Genomic DNA, 25,172 nt, shown 5'->3' with positions numbered 1-25,172 from the left:
AGGTTAAGCTGGACTAGACTTTGAAAATCAGGCAACTGGCAGCTTTGTTGAAAAGAATCTTAAAAGCTCAGGGCACCTTCATCTCTTTGAAGGGTCTATAAATTCGAAGGAGAAGATGGAGCTGAGAATGGGATGGAGTGGCATGAACAAAGTAGGCTAGAATGGAAGACAATTCTCACTCTCCATTCCCTTAGTTTCCTCCAGCTGCCATTCGCAATAGTAATCAACGGGTGACATAAGTCCATATATTCGTGGCCATGTGTTATGTACTTACTATCAAGGTAGAATGAATCTTTCCAATAAATGGGAATTCAATATGTGAAAATGGAATCCTTTTCAACTCCTCTCTAAGTGTATGGGAGAATAGGACCAAACCAGTCTAGATTTCTATATCCTCATGAAACCACCCTTTCCTTTCCCAACACACCTCATTTGAACAGAGTAAACTAATATTTCTTTTCATCAGACTACACTCCTCCACTTGCATTGTCTAAGGAAGAAATGTTTATCGGGATTGAAACTTTGCAACATGAAGGGGTTAAAAAGAAAACACATGTATTTACTATAATCTGAAGCTGGGTTGAGTAAAGTTTTCAGAGAGAACTACATCTTAAGAAAGATATGGTCCCAAAGTAGTCAATTAATATTAAAGTCTTGTTAAAATAAATCATGAATATTTACTATTTTTCTTCAACAACCATCAGCTACTATATTCCATATTTAAATATCCACTAAATTTAACATGTTCAATTTAAAACATTAACATTATTGAATAAAGAATCCCTACAGGAGGTTTGCCATTGTATGTGGAATGTTTGCTTATATGAATTAGAAAACATCTTAGATATTAATATTTTATTCTATAACTAGATTAAAAATATGGGAACTTTCAAGGTAAAGCTCTCAGCTTCTTCTTACAGACATTGGAAAAAGGAAAAATGGAAAGAATACCATTAAATCAAGGCAAAATTGCTATTTAAATTTAGAAATACAAGTATAGGATAAAATCCTCAAGTTACTAGTATCTACTTGTAAACACATGATGGGCCCAAGAGTTAATAATATAAAACTGCAATGAGCCCAATTTCTAAAGAAAAAAATAAGCAAGAGCATGAAGAAGTAAGTGAAATGTCATTGGAGAAAATGAAAACAAAGGACTCTTCACCAGAAGAACAAACTGAAAGTCTACAGTAAGGTCACTCCTTGGTTGCCAATCAAGTTTATTGTGGCAGGACACGTAATTTTAAAATGTACAAAAGAAAAGAGCCCAAATATCAACACTTATGTTTACTCTTATCAGATTAGTACAGACTTGTAGCTTTGTGTCAGAAATTTAAAAGGTATATTCATAAACAATTAGATCATTAATCCAATGGCATGTGTCAAAATTAAAAGAGGTAAATTTGCATATGTAAAATTGAATTTTTGAAGGAGGCATTTTTTTTCCTTTTTGGATATTTAAAAGAGAAATCCAGTAATAACCAATGCAATCGGGTAGTTTCATACTCGTAAGGTCATTTTGAAGGTACCCCGCTAAATCACAAAATAATTTTAGATGAGTGATGTCCAAACAAACAACAGAAATGACAACATATGCAGCACAGAGGAACACGTCACAATGAAAGGAGAAAGCTACGAAAAGCGAAACAAGTCTGTACCACATGAAGTTGCTATTACTGTGGCACTGATTTCAGGTGATATCCAATTAAAAGAGGTGAAGCAGAATTTGTTTTTGGCAATACACCTGCAGCATATTTATTCTGCATACAAGTTGTATGCCTGATTATTTTCCTGCACAGTTTGCTTTTCTGCCTCAATGTGAATGACAGAAGCTCTAATGATTTTTCAGTACTGATCTGACAGCTGGTTCATGGGACCACACTGATAAATGGAATTTATCAGCCATTCAGGTCATTCTTACTTGATGAAGGGTCTGTTATCCTCATAGCTAAAGAATGCATAGACATAAAGACAAGAACACCAACATTAGCATTTTATGACAAAGATTTCATATGAAAAATATTCTCCTGGTCCCCAAAAGCCTCTGTACCCCACCTCCCTACAAGGCATCATAGCCTTCCCTCTGTATCCAGAAGGTAAATCCTAAAATGACCATGAGAACTTACATAACAAGGAATAAAATCAATTTTACAATACTGCAATAGCCCTTATGAGACTAAAAAATTCCACTTTTTCATCATGTGCTCATATTACTTGTGACTTGACATAGACATTTATTTCTTAGAGATCGCATTTCTCTAGAGAATGAGAAATCTTATGAGCAATCTGGAAAAGGCTTGGGGGGATACTTAGAATGACAGACTCCTTGTCACCTAAAGGTATCCTTATTCTGTAATATTAGTAGGTAAGATTACTTAATTATGGACAGTACATTTCTAAGTAATTTTAACTTGCAGATGATTGATCTGAGATAAAACTGAACACTATAGCCCTTTGAAAATAATCAATCCTGACCACTTTAAAATTCTTTCTGTTAGTGTATTAAGAAAAAATCTGAATAATTTTTTTCTAGTAATAGGAGCAAACATACAGCACCCGTTCATGATCACTTATGTTAACTAATTTGTTTTGTATCATTCTGATAAAGTAAGATCCCAGTGCCAAATTAGTAAAGATTAAGTTAGGGAACATTTCAGATCATCCTTTTGTAAACAGTCTGTTCAGTGAATTGTGACAGAATAGAAAAGAGAAACTCTCTGCTCTTTTCTCTTGCTAGGGGCAATCATTTCCAATATTACGCATACACAAATAAAGCCCTTGGGCCCCAACTGTGATGCATTTTTGATTAAAGAGAACAACTGATGGGAAACCTCGCTTCTCCAAAATGATGACAGAATAAAGAATGGAGTAAGATCCTGGGATTTAAAGCCAGTTTGTTTGGAAATTACATCCTAGATAAGCCACTTAACCAGTTATTTGATCTCAGGCAAAAATTAACTAACCTGCGGTTGTGTCAGTTTATATATCTATAAAATGGTAATAATCATACATAGGTTTCTTGTAATTATGGAATTATATATTATATATAAAGTTCTCAGAATGGTTCCTGGTATGTATTGTGTACAGTAAATATTTTGTTACCATTAGACTATTTAAAGCTCGAGTAAAGTCACACTGAAAATATAGAATCTCTCACCCAAAGAATAAAACACCAAATAATAGACATTGAGTAGTCAAATTCACTTGAGGACATTTCAGGAGCAATATTATGCAGTAAAATAGATGCGGCGGAAATAAGTTTGTAAATGGAGCAGGGAATGACTAACTGTGCGGTCTAATATGGTGACTACTGGCCACATGGGTTTATTTAAATTTAAATTCTTTAAAATGAAATAAAGCTTAAAATTCAATTCCTTAGTCACACTAGTCACATTATAAGCACTCAAAAGCTTCAGTAGCTGCCATATTGAACAGTGCAGTTTTAGAACATTTCTGTGTTCACAGAAATTTCTATTGGACATTGCTGGACTAAGACATTCAAAGAAGGTTTTAAGCCAGAAAATGGAATTCCAAGTGATATTTAAATAATGCCATGGATATGTGAAAGGTAAAGAGTGAAGAATTTCTTAGAATTGATTGTTTTTAATAGTTGTAAACTGTTCCTACAAAGAAAATCTTGTACTTAGGTTAATATTGAAATGTTATAGAACATAATACTATGAGACTTATCCCATTATATGCATTCCCACTGCATCCATATATTCCACCTGTAATTCCAAGGTTATGATTGGAATAACTATTTCTACCTTCATCGGTATAGTGGAACGTCAAGTAAAGAAAATTTCAGAGGCTGGCATATAGGAATATATGCAAACACACTGTACGAAATTGTACTGAGCTATCTAAACGTTTCAAAAAATAAAATACAAAACTTGCACTGTAATCGCTGGAGTGAGAGGTTTTCCCATTAATGGGAAATATCAAAACAGGGTACAATTCAGCAGTTTTTGTTGGCAATTGTGGGAAAGCACCAGTTGTTCCACTCAATAACCCAGATTGTAATCCCAGCTTCACTTACAGTTAGCTACAGCCATGCATTTAAGTAGTGTCCACTGGGATGCGAACAGAAGCGAATTGTGACATTTCTGGGTCTTGCCAATTAAAGGATTGCAGTCGGGCTTCCCTTGACCAGTTTTTCCTCCCCCCCTTTGCTAGGAGAAAATGACAGGAGAGCCTCAGATTCAGAAATGGAAGCTGTTTACTGATGTGGAGCTGGCGTATTAGATTTAGACCACTTTTAAACAACAAATTTAGGCCACTATATTTTAGAGTATTCTTTTAACTGGGGCTTAGCCTGTGCAATAACTGATAAAGCATTTAATTTGTATATTTTAGCCATAAGAATTACCAGTTCATATTGAATATGAAATCCATGCTCACGGACAAAGAACCATTCATTATTTCTAGAATATAATAAATAATATACAATAATTCAAAATCTAAAGAACACTGAGGATTACCTAAAATATATCAGCGCTTTCCATCATCTTGTCAGATATTCTGTTGGCTTAGAGGATCTAGTTTAATAATGTCTTTCTACTAAATTCAAGTTAAATTGATCGAATGTTGCTACCATTTATGGCGGCAAAACTGTATGCTATTGATTCATCTTTTTATTTATCTACAAAACTAGTCTCTAAAGCTCAATAATTTTCATTCTGATTTACCAATGAAAGCTTATTGAAATAAAGTCTCATTCCATGCTGTATGACGAAAACAATTTCAGTGCAGTTATCTTAAGATTTTATAAAAATATGGACACAAAGGCCTAACATGCTCTTGGCAGATGTTAACAGGAATTTTCAGGTTACCTTATAATTTCTAAGTGGTGACTTTCTGAAAATGAAGTAAAATATCTTGTACATACAATTTTTAAGAAACAAAAAGAAACCATCCTTTCTTTAGCAAATATATTTTTTTGCCAAACATTTTAGTTTATTATTTTATTCAACTAACATCTAAAATTAAAAGCTTTAAATATTAATGTCATAAAATTATCTTAAACTGTGATCATTAGAATCAATATCAGAATCAAATTTTTATGGGTCTTTGCACAGGTTGATAATAATTATGCATATATTTATGTATTTTATAACAATTTCAAAGCCCACAAAAGGGCTATTAAAATCTAGCCCCATGGAAACAACTCAGAATACATCTTCAAGAGGACTGATTTCTTAGCCAAAATATTAACTGATACATACTAATACTGTGATATAAAGATTCATAATACAGAATATCAGTATAGACAGATAATGAAAGGATAGAAATAATGTGAATGAGTCAAGTTAATTGTCGGATATTTTTTTTCAATTTTAAGAGTTCAAAAGAGAACGTTGTTTTGGGAGATATTTTTTGAAGGAAATATCTAAAATTCAAGATATAAGGAAGATAGATTAGTTAAATAATTTAGAACTTTCCCTTCTATTATATTTACATATAGAATTTTTGTTGTTGTTGTTGTTTTAAGTAGTGGGATGGGTAATGTTTGGTGTGAAGGAAGATGGAGTGATGGGAGGTGTATTTGAGAATTTAATCCCCATGCCAAAAGATCTGATCATTAAGTCACAGCAGGTAAAGGAAAATGAATGGCTTAGGCAGAATTGTAGATAGCATCAACATTCATCCCACTCATCCTATCAGGATGAATGCATTCTGGGTTGCTTGGGTGACTCAGTTGGTTAAGCGGCCAACTTCGACTCAGCTCATGATCTCACAGTTCCTGAGTTAGAGCCCCACACAGGGCTCTCTGTTGTCGGCATGGAGCCTGCTTCAGATCTTGCCCCCCACCTCTCTCTTTGTCCCTTCCCTGCTCACACCCTCTCTCCCCAAATAAACATAAAAAAAAAAAAAAGATGAATGCATTCTGGGATCCTCTGGAATTGGGTAGTTTGCTAATTGTTGTTGGTAATTGAACTGTATGTTTAATAGTGAGAAAGAGAGCTATCAAAGTGTAGATAGATATCCTGATTAGTATCCCAATATTTCCACATTCAGTATGCAGCTAAATTTACTTTCTCTGGTGTGAAACTAATTGTATCAAAGGAATAAAGACATTTCCCCTTGAATTTGGTTTAGGTTACCATAGCAATGAGAAAGGTATTGTCAGTGAATTTCTTATATAAATATGTATCTTATATAAAGTGTATTCTTCATTCTTCATTGAAGAAAAAATAAAAAGCTAACAAATACTTCTGTGTCTGTATGATAAGCAGGTTTTCTACTGTTCTTTAATCAGTTCCCAACTGAGGACTAAGAAGGATTCAGTTACCCACATTCTAAAAGGATCTGGCAACAACCCACACTAATGGACTTGAGGTAGAAGTAATCTTTGAGACACTGGTTTGCCAAACTACCAATCTGGGGTTCCCCAGTCTTTACGACTGGAATCATAGAGACAAGGTCTTTTAGGACTATAATGTTCACAGACTACAGGAAGCAGTGGAAAGAAAAAGGAAAGTAACACCTTTACTTGTACTAATTCCCCAGCAACAAATCTTAGCAGACAATGGGAATGTTTTAAATGGGATATATTTTTCGAGTTTTAAATTGATCAGACATTTAAACACCAGAATAGCCTGGTCAAGTAGCCACATCTAAGACAGCATTTAGAGATCTGCTACCCAGTGGTTAAGGAATATTTAAGATAGCATGCCTCAAAGAGTAGTGATCAGAGCAAAATCTAAATATTTCATGTTTCTACCTCACTCTGTTAAAAATGCTTAATCAATTAGTAACAGGACGAAATCGTGACTGTTTTATATTTCTTTCAAATGTATTTTATATATCAGGACTATACTATCTTAGAATTATATTCAATTCTCTCTCTTAACCACTACAGGAAAATTAAAGAAAAGTCATTTAGAATATAATTCAACATTTCTGAGTAAAATATGAAAAATGTTTCATTATGGTCATATGTTTAAATCACTAAGTATTAAAGACATTAAAAATTCTTAGAAAAATATGAAAGTCATATAACATCAATGTAGAAATTATCAACGGCAGAGAAGATGATTGTATTTCAACTATGGATTTTATTGCAATGACAGTATTACTGTTAAAAGCTATATCGCTACATTTTGTTCATACAAAATTTATTAAGAGGAGAATGAAATGAACCAAATAAATAAAATAAATAGCTTAGAATATATCATGAACACTTTCATTCCCATGAATCAATGTCCCTATAATAATATTACAGATTTGAAAGCATACACCAATATTAAATTTTTAATCACAGATTTCACACTGCTGATGAATTGGGTAAGTCTGAAATTAAGCAGAATTGAGTATAATAAATCAGGATCAATAAATATTAAATCAATGACTGATAAAACTTTAATTATATTATCTTTACAACTCAATGTTATGCAAATTTTTACAACCCAATATAATATGGTTAAAGAATTAATTTATATATGAAAGAAATTAAGGATATCAATTACGAGAATGAATAATGAGCATATATTGTACATAGCTACAATTTTATTACAATTCAGTGTCTCCATCTACCAGGTTTATAAAAAATGACTTGGTCATTTATGGTCATTTATGATTCATGCAAATAAGATATCAAATTTTGGAATCTTATGTTGAAAGCAAATAATATCACCCTATGATAATGTGTTAATTTTAATGTATAGAAGATAGTATAGGCAGGTTTTTCCCACTATCCTATGAAACCTGTCATAAACTCAGATGGTGTAAAGCAATGAAGGAGTTACATTAATTTATATGTAAATTTTTTGAGTGTTCCTACACCCCAAAAGTAATCTCTCTTGGACTTGTCTTTTTTTCCCTAAAGTTTACTTATTTTTTTAAGCAATATCTACATCCAGTGTGGGGCTTGAATTCACCATCCCGAGATCAAGAGTTGCATGCTCTTCTGACTGACTTAGCCACGTGTCTCTCTCTTAGGTTTTTCTGATCCCCTACAACACATCTTGCTAACAGATGCACAACATAAACTGAGACAAAGCACAGATGCTCACAGATACAATTCAAAGCTATGGTGACTTGATGCTGAGATGCTGAGCGTAGTTCCCAGGGAAGGAGCTTGGCAGCACCGCTCTTGTTGCTCAGGATGTGCACTGCTTCTATAACAGCTCGCTGCACAACAAACACTGAGCTCTAGTTTTGCTTTTCACCTTTTTTTTTTCCATAAAACGAATATCCTGTTCAGATTTTTTCAATTAGCAAAAATAGCTACCAATGTAGGCCTTTTGCAAAAACGAAATAGATTAGCAAAAACTTTTGAAAGTAGGGGGATACCTGTCATAGTAACTGAAAGCTTGGACTTGTGAATCATCTTGGCCTGAGTTTGAAAGCCAGCTGAGACTTTTACTAACTCTGCAAACTTGGGCTAATTATTTGACTTCTCTGATCCTCACATTCCTCATCTGTGAAATATGGATGAATACACAAATTTTTCCCCATTTTTCCATGTTGTGTATATTAAATAAAAGGGCTTCACTGGCAATCTTCAACACACACAAAAATATGCAAATTTACAAAATTTTAATTTACAAAAGTACCATATAAATATTTGCTATTATAATTACTGCTGTATACTGACCTTCTGACTTCAAAAAAGGGATCAAGGGAAAAATACAAACACAGTGCTACATTAGGTTTCCTTTTAAGTGTTTTGGAAATTCATATATTAAGTAGAAATCCAAAGGGGAAAAGGGAGTCACTGACTCTTTTTGAAATGATCCTTGGTTTTACCTTTAAAAAGCCTCAGTTTATACAATGTTTCATTGAAAATTTTCTTTGGGCATAGTAAATGCTGTGAATTTTTACATTCTCATTTGAAATGGGGTATATCTGGATTCCTAATGAACATTAAAGTCAAATCCCAGAATTCTCTGAATTAGATGAGAAAGCTAAATTTAATTCATAAACATGGTGTATCCTCAGTGTCAAAAAGTGCACTGAGGAACCACAATGTCCATTAAATGAAATCATTTGAATATACAGAATAAAAGACATAAAATCACATGTGAAATGTTCATAAAAACTCATTAAGAGATATCTGTTCTAAAATAGGGCATCATTAATATTTTGATGACTTTTTTGAAAATTTTAAATCATGAATAGGAAAAGATGAGATAAATGCTATCTATATAAAGAGAAATTTGTGTTTCTTTTTGGTATGTTTTATCTTGTAATCAGTGAAAAATGTGGCTTTAGTCCATAATATCTCAAAATCCATAAAGTAATAACTACAAGTTGAAATATCTTCTTTATTGATACTTGTAATTAAAACCACAATGTTTACTGTTCATTGTCTGAGGGCCAGTGTTTTTTAGACTCCCACAGAGTTTTAGAATTTTCTGTTTCTTCAGAACATGTGATTACTGGGCTGGTAAAATTTGGTCATTGCAATGCAAGGAGATGAAGTTCTTTAAAGAATATACTACATACTTTCAGGATTTCTTTTTTTCAACTTAGAAGATGCACAAACTTTTAAGTTAAGTAAAATAACTCAGGGAATTAATAACTTTTTTTGTATTCATGCCAAATGTGTTTTGACAAGTTGAATTGCTATTATACTCTTTCTCATGCCATATGGTATCATCACCTCTTGTTGCAACAACTTGTGATAGAAACATTCATCATACCCCTTCTGTGAATAAACACCTTATTATAAACTGCTTGTAAGAACAACTAAAACATAAAAAAAAGCACAACCGAGTATTTAAAACATGTCTGTACTCACTAAAGATTCCAATAAATGGAACCAAGGGAGGCACTGAAATACAACAGAAAGCAGACAAGTTTTATTTAATTGTGGACAAGTAAGGTAACCTTCATAAGCTTTAGTTTACTCACCACCACAATGAGTAAGATAATCCCGCTAGGATCTTTTCAGGGTTAAATGGAACCAAGGAAAGAATAGCCTATGGCTCTTAGGTTATCAGCTGGTATAAGCTATTGAAAAGCACTCTGAATTCTTGAATTTTTCATTCATAGGAACAGTGAAGGTCTGTTGGTAAAGAATTTGAAGAAGTTGCCCCCACACAGATAGGGCATAAGAACTAATTCCTTGGACAGTGAGTAGGCCTAATTAATGATCCAAGATTTCTACCACATCCTACTTTTAATAAGATGTTGTTATTTACAATTAAATTTGTTACTGGGAATGTAATCTTGAAATTATGTCAATGAAGAAAAAAATTAAGCAATATAATAAGTAAATCCAATTTTGTAGATATATAAAAAGCTCCAAATAGCAAAGTTAACAAATTTTAACTCAATCACATTTCAGACCAAAGGGCAGCCTCAATAAAGTACTAAGAATCAATATTAATCAGAAGGTATTCTCTGATGATAATGAAATCAAATTAGAAGTCAATTACTAATAAAATATGCATTCATACACATGAGCAATTATCTATCTGTTGCTACTTCCAAAAATTCTTCAAGCCCCCCAAAACATTTTACAAATAAATTCTATCTAATATTCAAGTAATAAATAATTCTTTTCTTGCATAGGTTAGGCCTAAAAAGAAAAGAAGAAAAACTTTATGAGACTACTATAACTTAGCAAGTAAGGAAAGTTTAAGAGAATAAAAAAACAAATTATAACAACGTTTTACTTAAGAACTTACATAAAAATCCTAAATAAGCTATTAAATAGCAACATCTAATGGCACATAAACATCACGATCAATTACGATTTATCTCAGAAGGGTAAGGAATACATTAAAAGAATTTAAAAGCTAATTCTGGAAAATATGTGGAAGACTAATAAAAGTCTATGAGTAGCTAAGGCAATTCTGAAAGACACAATCAAAATGGGAAGTCTGACTAGAACAGATATTAAGCAAGTTCTGGTAATAACATGGTGCTAGTAGAGGAACAAAGTGTACTCCATGGAACAGAAGAGAGGGCACAGAAACAAAGCTTTGATACAGGATAGTGTGGCAGCACACATCTGATGGGAAAAGATGGATTATTTAGCAAATGATGTTGGAAATTTGGCTCACTAGAGAAAGAATTCCAAATGTCCTCCAAAGACTACAAAGGCACACACTGTAGAGGGAAAAGTTAGCTGTTTAAAAGTATGTATCTCTTTGTAACAAAGACAAATTAATAAAGACAGGACCCACTGGGCAGAGACATAACAATGGCAAAAGCATTCAAATTGTGTATCAGCAAGTGAAAGAAAAAGTGTACAGGAAAGATAATAGGAAAACTAGGAAAACATTAAAACTTGTTATAACAAAAACAAAAACAAAAACAAAAAAACAGAGGGGTGTCTGGGTGGCTCAGTTGGGTCAGCATTCAACTTCAGCTCAGGTCATGATCTCTCGGTTCATGAGTTTGAGCCCCAGCTCAGAGCCTGGAACCTGCTTAGGATTCTGTCTCCCTCTCTCTGTGCCCCTCCCCCACGCAGGCTTTGTCTCTCTCTCTCTCTCTCTCTCTCTCTCTCTGTCTCTGTCTCTCAAAAATAAATAATAAAAACATTAAAAAATAGAAAATTTAGCAGGAACAAATGGGCATAAATATTTTACTAATAGGGTTCCTCTGAGTATTACTAAAGATGTTACATATGTGCTGTTTCATTATATTGTACTAATGAAAGTTACTGAATGGAAGATCTGGCAATTTTAGAAACCTTTGTGCAGCTAATTGAATAGAATGTGGCAAATTCAAAGAAGGCAGAAAAATGCCATTTTTGACTTACATCTTGGTAGAAGTAATATATTACTATCCAATGATGTCAATACTTTTGCTGATAACTTATTACCTTCTATGCTCAAGGCTTGTTTTTTTTTTTTTTTGTTTTTTTTTTGATCTCGTAATTAAGCAGTTTTAAATTACAACCTTAAACTATCAATCTTCAGTTCTGGAACTGAGAAGACTTTTCTATTAGCACATTGAAGGATCTGATTGAAAATATTAACGTCCACAGAAAACATTCCAGAGTATTCTAAAATGCATGCTCAAATAGCACATTTATAAAAGTTCCAGAGACTTTGATGACAGACCTTATTTAAAATACATAATTGTATGTAGTGGAAAAATCCAACAATTGGGACTCAGTCAAGAGAAAATTAGATTAGGAAATTTTCAAGTGCAGACTGAGAAGCTCAAGACACAACATCCTACAATACTGTCTGCACATTTTAATTACACATTCAATGATTTAATACATAATCCTTTATTTAAAGTAACTACAATTTATATGCTTTCACCACTTTTTAAAATGAGGTAAAGAAAAAAAATTATCATTTTAAAACACAGTAACACTCTTGTAAGAAAGCACTCCTGGAAATAGGAAAATGAGAAAAGTTGAAGTCTGAAAGAGTTGTTATTATCTTATTCTCTTGTTGTTGTTTTTACTTAAATGAGAGGTACACCCCTGCAATTAGGGGAAACTGAAATGCACTCAGACTATGTTGGTAAGACTTTCAGTCCATCTGTGTAGTCTACAAACCCTTGTGATGATTAATTTGCCAATCAGTGATCATTTATTTATTTTCTTTAATCATAGAGCATTTTTGTCTCCTTTTATAATTTGGAATATATTTAAGTAGTTTGAGCTGTGATTCTTAAGACTTATGTATCTCAGTATTTTCTAGAATTTGGGGAGAATATGTATTTATCTAAAGGCAGAGTGTAAGCAGCATTGTCACCCATCCAGGGACTTTTCTATCACCAGTTGATACTGGATAGGGACTCTATTGCTCAAGATGGTAAGTGCCCGCAAAAAGATAGTAAGTAATGAATTTGGACAACAAAAATGGTTACAGGCTTATTACTTCCATTTATTTTTGGGGGGCGGGGGTATATCTGTTAATCCAATCCAACTTTCCACCATTTCCCTTCCTCTCCCCACATTCCATCCTGTCCTTTGGAACTCACAGTCAAATATCAACCATTCCCCCTCTATACTAAACTTCATCTCTAGGTGTTTCTATAACCTTCATGCTTTAAGTGAAATTGTCCCCTGAGGACAGCACTTTCCCCAAAGACCACACAAACTCAAATATTTGTTCTCTCACAACCTTTTGGCAGTAGAAGTGCCATGGCGAGACCATGATCCCCCAGCTCCTTTGAGGTTTTTACCATCAGATGTTTATTACCACTTCAGACCTCCCATTTTTCCTACTCTTCACTTTTTCACTTTAAATCACTCCCTTTGTGTTCATACTTTCCTCCATGGCTAACCTTGATCCTATGACTTCTTACTTTCTTACCTCCTCTTTCACCTTTAATGATTCTAAGAAGCCCCAACTTTGGATAGGCAGGCATTGTTGGAGGGAAAAAATAAAAACACAACCAAAAAAAAAAAAAAAAAACCAGGAAGAAACAAAACAAAAAACACACAACCATGATTACTTAAGACATGCTAAATTCATGACAACACAACAGTGACACTTAACAATGGCTGACATGCCAACTATTCTTTCCTAGCATATGTTTTTCTACTCTCCATCTTCCTTCAGTGTCAAACTTTCTTGTCATCCTAAGCTCTCAGTTAAATATTGTCACCTATTTGCTTGAAAAAAAAAATGAAAGCAACCTGATATTTGCAAACACACTGGTGCACTGTGCAGACTTCACAATCTCTTGTAGAGCTCCTGAATCTATCCTCTAGCTGCTGCACGCTCAGCTGCTAAAGGCTTACCCCTGTGACCTACGGATGACTGTCTTTGGGCATGAGAGCTATTATGCCACAGAGTCAGAAGTACCTGGGAGTTTACATTCCATTCACACCACACAGGGAGCCTGTGGTCAATTACTAACAGGTGTGAAATTATACAATACCAGCTCCTTTGCCTCAAGGTTGGAAAGTTGCAAAGTATAATTTACACTCCAGTGCTCCCTTTGGCATCTGGGTCAGTCTGAGACTTCACCCAAAATGACAACCTTGCGCGCTTCTCCCTCTTTCCTACACTGCTTCCCCTTACTTTCTTACTGATTTCTTCTGAAAGCAGTTCCTAAATAAATTGTTTGACTGAATCCTTGATTCAGAGTCCACTTCTGGGAGAACTCTACCTAGAATACTGACAGAAATGTTCCCATCTTCCAACACTAATCAATCAACTGTCTTCAACAGCACCCCCGCACACGATCTTCCCTCCTATTATAATGAAAGAAGTGCCTTTGTTCTTATAAAGCCAACATATCTGCTCATCCAGATGCTTCTAAAGAACTGTGCTTCTGTAGTGATTGTTCTCTCTCCTGCTTCATCAATGTCTTCTTCTCTATTGGCTCATTCTCACCAGGAAACATACTCTAATATTCTTTACTTTGAAGAAACAAAAATACCTTCTTCCTAGATCTCAGACACTCTCCAGACTCTCAAAGAATCTTAAGCGTTATCTTTTACTGAAAAATTTATCAAGTAATCCATACTTGCTCACTTCTCATTTTCTTAAAAGCTACTCTCTTTAGGCATCTTTAGCCACAAAATTCCACAGTGCCCCTTTCATTGACAGAACCATTGTTAATTTTTTCCATATTATATTTGCCCACTCAGAAATAATCTATGGTTGACAACTTGTTCTATTCTTGGGCTTCCATGACATAATGTTATTACATTTACCTTGTTGACTATACTTTCTGAATCACCATTCCCAGAACAACATTCTTCTTAGGTGATTTTATTCAGTAATTCACCCTAAATAACAGTAACTCTGAAATCTCTATTTCTAATCCTCACAAGACTGCTGTGCCATTAAAAATCCTGATAATTGCATTTTCCTTGCATGATTTTACGGTCCATAACTTAAAATACTAATAGAATCACAGGTTTTTAAAGATGGGGCCCTTAGTGATCATGTAATCCAATCACTAGATTTAAAGATTCATAAGCACATACTCAATATAAAATGATGCTTACTGAAAAGAAAATCATCTCTTTTAAAATTAAACGCAATTTATTTATAGATGTGCAATGTGATATAACAAGGAATATACAGTAATGGTTAAGGAAATGGACCCTCAGGTCTGACAATCTGCTGAAATCCTAGTTCTGGCACTAACTAGCTATGAGATCCAAAGGTGAGTTAATTACCCTCTTAGAAACTTAGAAGGTTTATTGCAAAGATTAAATTTACACATGAGAAGAACTTAGAATTGTGCCTAGCACACAGTAAAACTTCAACAAGTTAACTAATTGTCTTATTATTTTGCACAAAATTTCAAATAGAAACAACACGTAAAATCTCAAAGTGCTATCTGATCAAGTACAGCAATTACAGTGGATTTAGGGGCAGAACCAGGGAGTAGTGGAATCTATGACTAAATTTTTATTTACAGTATGTGACTGAAAATACACCATAGTATTTAACTTAATATTGCCTACAATATTTTACTTTAAATATCTTCAAGAAGCATTTGAAATGGGTTGATTTGGACTTGGAAGCTAACAGTCTTTCAGCCCAATATTACTTATTCAAAGTTTCCCACAACACATTTTCAAAATCAGTAAATTTTGTTAAATTTTCAGAAAAATTTATATATAGTCACCGAACTAAATAAAAATTACAATTTAAAATAATTTGTGTCATTTTAAAGAAAGCTCTGTTAGGAAAAAAAAAAAAAAGTATTTCCAGTTAGTTCTGATTACAGTAACCAAAACAAACTTTTAAAAGCCCCAAAATTATGATACGAGTGAGATTTCTTGTGTACTTCATTCAGCCTTTGGAAGTACTCATATCTTCTACATAATACTTCAAAGAACTATCCCTTAAATAACGACTGGGTAAAAATTGGCTTTTGTATTGAAAAACAATGATCTGCTTGGAAGTAATCAAAAGTGATTCAAATGCTTTCATTTACATTTGGAATCTACAATTCCAAATTTACTCATTCCTTATATAATTGTTTATAAGCTGAAACTACATTAAAATAATATATTAAAAGTAAATGAAATCATGTTTGTGAGTTTTACCCATAGTACATACGAGTTCATTTTACAAAATAGAATTAAACAAAATATCGGGTGCCTGAATGGTTCAGTCAGTGAAGCGTCTGACTCTGGATTTTGGCTCAGGGCATGATCTCACGTCATGAGTTAGAGCCCAGCATCGGGCTCTGTGCTGACTGTGCAAAGCCTGCTTGGGATTCTCTCTCTCTCCCTCTCTCTGTCATTCCCCTGCTCGTGTGCTCTCTCTCTCAAAATAAATAAATGAACTTAAAAAAAAAATTAAGACATTGCTAAATATTTTTAACCTTTATTCAAATGTTTAAAATTCAAGGAAAATAAAGACCAATTATATTTTTAAATGAACAAAAAATATAAACATAGAGGAGGTTAAAAGTTTTTTATCCCCAGAGGTGCCTGGGTGGCTCAGTCTGACTTTGGCTCAGCTCATGATCTCGCGTTTCATGAGTTCAAGCCCTGCATTGGACTCCACACTGACAGAGCGGAGCCTGCTTGCTTTTCTCTCTCTCTCTCTGCCTCTCCCCTTCTCTGCCCCTCCTCAATTTGAGTGCACTCTGTGCCTCTTAAAACAAATAAACTTAAGAAAAAATTATCCCCAAATTATAACTAGATTCTTACATTAATTTTTAAATGATATATATAAAGCAATTTAAAACACTATTTGGAGACAAATGAATTTTACAGTAATTAAATGTTCTCATTTTCAGAAGATTTGATTAAATTTTCATTATGTAGCTATACACACAGTAGCATATTAATAGAAAATTAGACTTGATTTTTGGAAACTTTTTCAGAAGTTAGAAATATAGGATGACTCGGAAAAATGACATTCTTAGGCTGTTCTATCACTAAATGTTTATGGACATAATGTAGGGCAAGCCATTTTCAAGGAAAATTTTGTATTCACCATACTAACTTCAAAAAATCAAGATTGCTGTGGTATAACAAAAAAATAAATATTTGGTCTTTGTTCCTGGGGCAGACTTTCTCAAACCCTTGAAATCTCTTGAGTGATAACAGTGTCTTTTGTATGCTAATGAATGATGGGCAGAGAGAACAGGAAAGAGTGGAGGTGAGCAGAAGGGACAGGTCTGGAGAAAAAGCCGTGATTAGAGGCTTGGAACTTTCAGCCCCACTCCTACCTACAACTCCACCCCTAGTAAAGGGTGGGGGCCCAGAAATTGAGTTCTATCATTATTGACCAAGGATTTGATCAATCACATCTTTGTAATGAAACCTCCACTAAAACCCCTAACAGATGCTGCAGTTCAAGGAGCTTCTGGGTTGGTGAACACTTTAGAAGGGCTGGAGGGTAGACTCCAGAGAAGCCACGCAAGTTTTACACTGCTGCCAACTCAGTCCCTCCCCCTTATGCGTCTTTTTTTTTTTTAATGTTTATTTCTTTACGTTAGAGAGAGAGAGAACACAACCAGGGGAGGGAGAGAGAGAGAAGGAGACACAGAATTTTAAGTTTATAACAAGTATATATATTAATATTCATGTTAATATATAAATAGGGAAGTAGAGGATTAAAATAATCTTAGAATAATGTTATAGTTTTCAATGTTATATAACTTTCTTCCCAGGTAGACGAATACTTCTAGACATAATGGGTACTTATACGTATGAGTCATGATAGTTTACTACATTACTTTAAAGGAAAACATCTGCTGGCCAGTAAGTTAACAGAACTCAGTCATAATTTTATCATATAAAGGAAGAACTGTTTTGTCTATACTCCTTCTTATATAAGACGAACCTTCACTGTACACATAGATCCCATCCCTCTGCCTACTCAAATGTAGAAACCACACAATTCTCCCCTCTTGCCAACATCAACTACTTGTCCATTCTTACTGGATTAAAAGGAAGAGGCTGTAATCTCTATCATGCTGAAAATTAACCAATGGATAAAACACAAACAAAACTCCCTTGATCTTACATTTTCCTTCAGCTACTACATATCTTGGCTCTTATTTACAGAAAAAGATCTGAAAAGAGTTGTGTTTACATGTCATTTTTAACTCCTCTCTTCCTTTTCTCCCCTCAATCCACTCTAATAAGGCATTGTCAATCACTTTGCTAAAACAGCTTTTGTCAAATGCACCAGGATCTCCAGGTGGTCCAGTGATAATGGTTAAGTTCCCACCTTAACTGAAAGGCTTGATTCACCTAGCTTCCAGAATCTCTAGTCCTCTTCCTCTCTCACTGGATGCTTTTTCTAAATCTATTTTGTAGGCTCGGAATTTCTAATATGTCTAAAATTTAGTGACACAGGGTTATTTATAGTCATTGGTGTTATTATTTTATTTTACCCAATATCCCTTTATTTTATCCAGTATCATATAGATTTAAAAAAAAAAAAATCCACCTTGACCAATTTTCCTGAGATTGCAGCCAGTACCCACACTTCTAGGTCTGAGGAGTGGCCACAGGGAAGCTGTTTGTGGGAAGGATAGATGGAGCTTAGGTCCTGACTAACATCAGTGAGCTACCGAACTGACTCTGGAACCATCTAGTTCTGGATTGTTTGGGCCCATAAACCATCAGTGTCATAATTTAGACCACAATATGGGTCAGCATTTGATACTTACGGCAGGAGCTATCCTAACAGAAACATACGTTCTCGTGACTAGTGAGGGAAACCAGCGTGACTAGAATATCACTATCTTATTACACCATCACATACCACTTTTATATATATAGAATATTATATGATTTGAAAAAAATATTATATTAATGATATTAAATTATTTATATTAAATATTATATTAAATGATTTGAAAAAAAGTATATATATATATATATATATATGCCACATACTTATCACATACCACTTTTACTATTTTACTGCTTTTTTTTTTTCAAATCATTTCACTCTGCTTAATTTTTAAAGGAGATGTATCGCTGTGACAAACAAAAAAGGATTATTTGACATTATGGAAAATAATAAATATACAGAAAGAGAAATCAATACTAAACACAATTGGGGGGCCTGGGTGGCTCAGTCGGTTGAGCATCCGACTTCGGCTCAGGTCATGATCTCACGGTTTGTGAGTTCGAGCCCCATGTCAGGCTCTGTGCTGACAGCTCGGAGCCTGGACCCTGCTTCAGATTCTGTGTCTCCTTCTCCCTCTGCCCCTTCCCCGCTTGTGCTCTGTCTCTCTCTGTCTCTCAAAAACAAATAATTGTAAATGTTTAAAAATAAAATAAACACAATAAAATATAAAACCACTTCATGCAAACATAAAATAAAACAGACCTACACAGTGATGAATCCAAATTGAAATCTCCAGGGTTCATTGTCATTGCTCCAACGACCTACTCCACGTTGACACTGAGATGTTCAGTCTTTCAAAGTTATGTTGTTGAAAAAACCTCTCTTGACTGACACCTCATGTATTTTTCCTACAGCTTTCCACATCTTAGTAATAACAACTCACCCTTCCAGTACCCCAAGCAACAGACTTTGAAATCACGATCCACTCCTTTCTCTTATAGCCTATATAAAATAAATTCACAAATTGTTTGTCTTCAAAATAAATCCAAAATTTTAGTACTTCTGATTTATTAAATAAATTAATGAAAAATTAAAAAATAAAAATCAAATAAAATTCCTATATAAAAATTAAATAAAATCTTAGAATAAGATGGAATACTAATGTTATTTACTTATAATTTTCACTCAGACGTCTTCCACTCCTATGAAAATTTGCACTTAACTATTTTTGGGGAAAATGAATCTTATTGACTTCAGAAATGTTGGTTTCATAAAAAAATTCCATTTCCCAAGCTCTTCCAAATTCTGACTGCACACCTCACGTAGGATACAAAGGAAATCTCAGTCTAAGTCACATATTAAAAAAAACTGCTAATTTTTATGTTTTTTACTATAAAGAAGAACTACTTTTCCCTTAGGTAGGCAGCCTTTCAGGCTTTCTCATCCTTAGACTGTAACTGACTTTCCTAAATTTGATATGAATTTTATGTGATTATTTTAGGGAAAAGTGAAACTATTATTTGATCTTAAGTATAATGCAGAACAGTTGCAGTATGCCTACGACAGTCATGCTTCAAACTATTTTCCTCAAATGTCAGCTCTCCCAGTGTATAAAACAGTGATGCATAAACCACCTGGCTTCTAGAAAGATCATATGGGGATTTAAATACACTTTAATGAAAACAAATTAAGAAAAAAAAGAGAGAGACAAACACTTTTACATTTCAGAAAACTTTAAAAGGCATGATTCAACGAGACTGGCAACAACACTTGCAGAATGCACACCTTTGTGAATCTGTGGCTGAAATTCATTTTCCAGATAAGTAATTGTGAAATGCTTTTACTGTGGAAATTAACTTACTCAGTAAAAGACTAACGGCTACTTACTACCTTAACTTGTTGGAAACAAATCTAGTGGTGTTATATCAATACACAGAACTGCACACAGTGTTTTTTAGACTATTACTCTTCAGAAACACCTGGATCATTTATGATAATGTTATGATGCATTTCCAGGGATCTTTAACCACAGACCAAGGAAGTGGAGGAAGACTGGGAAAAATGAAATAACAGATAGATGATATACCTTTCAGAATTTTCTTGAACATTATTGGATCTTATTATAATCAATAAAATAAATCAATGGCTATTTCTACTCTTTCTAGAATGAGAGTGCTTATGGGATATATGGGGATGAGCAGGTTTACCTGATTAAAAAAAATATATTTGGTGAAACACATCTTTACTATAGTGTGCTGACCCAGTAATCTTTTTATAAGAGAGGTGACAGTTTTTAAAAACCACATCTCTAAATATGTAAAATACTTAGAAATTGGTAAAATTTTCATTGGAATTTAGCAGCATCCGTGGTGAAAGGTAAACTATGAATAAAATCAATTGCTTGGAGATATAAGCTATTTTTTTAAGTCTTCATGGACTATATGGACTATACTGACCTTCCTTGTAAAAAACTTAATATTTCAACATTTTTATATCACTAGCTAATATTTAGAGAAAAATGAGAAAGTACTAAAACCATTTTCATAAAAACTCATCTGGAAACTTCGAAACGGATCAATACTTTTACTAAACACAACTCAGAACTAGACTTACTATCCTCATAAAGGTTCAAACTCTTTTTAGGATATTGCTCTGACCACAGTATAAAGATGATACCTGCTGTTTAAAACGGCGGCTGGCTCTCTCCTTTCTCCTTTCTCCCACATACCCTCTCTCTTCTAGCTACATATACATATATAGCCATCTTAATGTATTAACATAAGGAGAAAACTTAAAGCCTTAAAATATTCTGGTGATATTGTTGCATTTTTCAAGATTAAGTCAATTTGCTCTTCTGTCTTCTATTTACAGAACCCTACACCCTAACTCCATAAAGTAATAATGTAATACTAGTAATAATGTAATAATGTAACATATTATATTCAAGCTGAATGTAATTCTGAGTTAACTGTTTCCAGCAACATCTAGAAACATAGTCCTCAAAGTGAAAGTTACCTTTAAGGAACAGAATAAGTAATTACTGACACTGGTGAGGTATAACTTTTTTAAAATTATTATTCGTCCCTTAAGTTATTTAGAGCCTTCTTAGATTTCTTTATGTATGGCAGATGTCCAAACTCACTGAGCATACTTTTTTTTCTTCAGGACTAACTATAAAATTTGCTATTTAATAGTTAAATGAACGTTTTACTCCTATAGCCAATTCTTTCATAATAGAATAAGTTTGTTTTTTTTTAAAGCCATCCTTAACAACATTCTTAATGATACCCCATGGTAAACAAATTCTAGGCAGTCAAATTCTAACAGGATTTTGATATGAAGTTGAGCAGATTTCACCATGGAAAACACGAAGAGCCAAAGGAAGCAGTGTATTTCTACATCATAGTTAAAAATAATCATACCATTATGTATGGGCACAAATTATGTGATGTATGCATTATACATATAATTATATTTAATTATCTCAAAGCTCTACAAAGTAGACACAATTATGCCCAATTCAGAGGAGAGCCATGATGAAACTTACAAGGTAATATAACCGTTACAAGACTGAAAAGAAAATCAAACCCAAGTGTGTCTGACACTGAAGTCATCGCTCCCCTCTATTATTGTCTTCCCTTAGCAATTAGAGCACAGGGAAGAAGGAAGAAAAGTGAAAGTATTTCTTTAAACCATGTGACAATATGTTTGCCAACCCACCACTCCTGCTAAACCTAAGGTAAGAGGAGAGACCAGACATCAGAAAACATGACTAAGCCAAAACTGGAAGTCTCGATGCCAAATTCTATATACGGGAAAGGGCAAAGGGACAAACACAAGAAAGGGAAGCTTAAGTTGACTCCTTGTCCCTCCATCCAGGCACTGATTTTCTTTCTTAGGCCTAAAAGCCTCTACTATGACTTTTTAGTCTTTAAAGTACCCGTGATGTTATTAAACCAATAATAGAAGAAATAGTTGATAACCATGTAAACAATACATTTTTATTTTGAAGGTAATTGTCAAGAGTGCTATAAATGCTCCTCAAGAAGTTTTAGGGGGCACCTGGGTGGCTCAGTCGGTTAAGTGTTCAACTCTTGATATAAGCTCGGGTCATGATCTCACAGTTCCTGAGATGGAGCCCATGTTGGACTCTGTGAGGATGACAGTGCGGAGCCTGCTTGGGATTCTCTCTCCCCTTCTCTCTCTCAACCATCCCCCCCGCCACCGCTTGTGCACTCATGCACATGCTCTCTCTCTTTCAAAAAAATAAATAAACATTTTTAAAAATAAAAAAAATAGTTTTACACATCATTATACTTCAGCAACAATGGAGGTTGACTTTGTGCTGGTAATAATTCAATAATTATTTTATTCATATTTACACATATGTATGTATTTAAAATTAGATTTTTGCTATGATTACTGTAAGCTGCAATTTCAACTTGTCAGAAACTCAACCAGAAACTTATAAAGACTGGAATTACTTTTTTTTTTTCAAATGATTACCTATTTTGATGAAAAAGAGACAAAAGACAAGCAAACAGTAAATAGAAATGTAGTTTTAAATTTTAATTACTTATTTAGAAATCTGAGAATTGGCATACCTCAGTTCCTCAGTAATCATGTTACCTATAGTAATTCACTCTATTATTTTTTACAGAGTATAACATTAATATAGTAATGAGCCAGCCAATGAATTCTCTAAACTAACACAAAAATGTGCTTATTTTACTGATGATGAAATAAATTTTGATTTAAAATATAATTAAATTATTTTTAAAAAAATTAAATTAATTAAGGTAAATTGGAAGTCAGCCAGGCATAGTGTTAGGGAAAAGAAAGTGTTAGGGAAGGGAAACAGCAGAGTTAAAACCTGAAGCAAAAGAGAGTACATCCAGAGTGCCAGAGGGGCAAATGGCTTAACAAGAGGCCAGGGACACCTGGGTTGCTCAGTCAGTTAAGCATCAGACTTTTGATTTTGGCTCAGGTCATGATCTCACCGTTTGTGAGATCAAGGCCCTCATCAGGCTCTGCACTGATAGTTCAGGGCCTGCTTGTGGTTCAGTCCCTCTCTCCCTCTCTCTCTGCCCCTCTCCTGCTCACTCTTTCTCTCTCAAAAATAAATGCATAAATATTTACAAACAAAACAAAACAAGAGGTTAAAGAAAGAAAGAAGCGACTAGACCAGGAAGGTTTTGTAGGGTGGGGTAGGGAGTCTGGACTTTTGTGTGAGAGTAACAGGAAGCCACTGAAGAGTTTTACCCAAGGGAGTTGCACAGTGGGATTTGCTTTTAAAGAGATCACTTTAGCTGAAGGTGGCAGCAAGAATCAATACAAGGAAAGATATTACAAGACCACTGCAGTGGTTCTGCAGAAGTTGATGGTGGCTTTTAAAAAATGGTGGCAGGGGTGCCCAGGTGGCTCAGTTAGTTAAGTGGCTCAAGTCACGATCTCATATGAGTTGGAGGCCAGCCTTGGGCTCTCAGTTGAGAGCTCAGAGCCTGGAGCCTGCTTTCAATTCTGTGTCTCTGTCTCTCTCTGCTCCTCCCTTGCTCATGCTTTCTGTCTCTCTCTCTCTCTCTCTCTCTCAGAAATAAATTTAAAAAAATTAACTAACTAACTAACTAAATGGTGGCAGTGAATATGGGGAGAAGCAAACACATTTTAGATAAAGGAGAGATCTATGTGTGAAAGAACATGCATAATGAAGGCAGTAAATATTTGATAATTGAATGAATGGTTTTAGAAAGATGTTGACTTTCGAAAGGTCTTATATGTTGGCTTTTTTTCCTCAATAAAGTGAACAATCTTAATAAAGTGGCTCATCTTAATCATTTTACAAAAATACAAAAAAAAACAAGAAAACATTATTAAATTTTATACCCTGTCTTATATACTGAAAAAAAGATTATCCAGATAAGTTTATAAATTTATAAAATTTATTTATAAATAAATACTCTCATATCACCTGTAATATTTAAAACTACATTATTATACAGATCCTTGCGAATTTTTCAAAATAAAAAGGATACCAGGCTTTGTGCTTTCCCTAGTGATCAAAATCATTATTACCTTTTTAAAATTCTTCTTTCCTTACCAATTATGCCCTGTTGATTTCTTTACAAGTACTTCTTAAATAGTTAATATATTTTAAATAAAATGAAATGTCCTTCAGATTCTGGGAAGTGCAAGGAATATTTTCTTGAGATTGCTTTCCTATTTTCCCACATGCCCTTGTGCCCTGCAAATGGCCTTCTTTCCTACTTGATAGAGGAGAGTGGGCAGAAATCCCTCAGTTTATTGCCCTGCCCTGCTTCTCTACCATATCTACATCATCTACATTACTTATTTCATCCAGTCTCAGTGGAAAAGAACACCCTTTCTTCTCTTACCTAGGTAGAAAAGCGTCCTTCATGTAATCTAATAGAGTAGAATTGGTTGACCGCTATTCTGGATCTCATTCTCTACAATTCCTCAAGTCGCAGCTGTAACAATGATTCCCTTTCTTATGTTTCTAACCACTCTGTTACTGTTCTTCTCCATCAGCACGTCCATACCCTGTTTTTTCCATCTCAAAACTATCCCTTCTAATAACTACTTAATTTCTCTTCTTGCCTTATTGACTCTTTAGAAAAAATCATCAAAGGCTGTATATATATTCCTCTGCTCATTTGATGGTTGGGTATGTTTCATTATTATACCCATTTTGTCTTATTTTTATTTTTACAAGTAGGTTATTTATTT

At 34.1% G+C, this 25,172-nt stretch overlaps 1 protein-coding gene across 23 annotated transcripts in view; it reads right to left on the bottom strand.

Moving 5' to 3' along the window:
• Positions 1-25,172, bottom strand: part of ADGRL3 (adhesion G protein-coupled receptor L3) — an 824,470-nt gene that overhangs the window by 49,371 nt on the left and 749,927 nt on the right. For 13 of the 23 annotated variants that reach the window (XM_078446071.2, XM_078446073.2, XM_078446079.2 and 10 more), the window contains one exon: positions 1,922-1,948. The exons of the other annotated variants lie outside the window; for them this stretch is intronic. In XM_078446071.2, the coding sequence (XP_078302197.1) occupies positions 1,922-1,948 (27 nt within the window). The remainder of the gene's footprint in view (positions 1-1,921; positions 1,949-25,172) is intronic. 23 annotated transcript variants of the gene reach the window in all.

The sequence above is a fragment of the Panthera onca genome, chromosome B1, assembly GCF_046562875.1.
Source record: "Panthera onca isolate mPanOnc1 chromosome B1, mPanOnc1 haplotype 2, whole genome shotgun sequence".
Taxonomy (NCBI): domain Eukaryota; kingdom Metazoa; phylum Chordata; class Mammalia; order Carnivora; family Felidae; genus Panthera; species Panthera onca.
The sequence above is the reverse complement of the archived record's forward strand: the minus strand, read 5'-3'. Positions and strand labels throughout refer to the sequence as shown.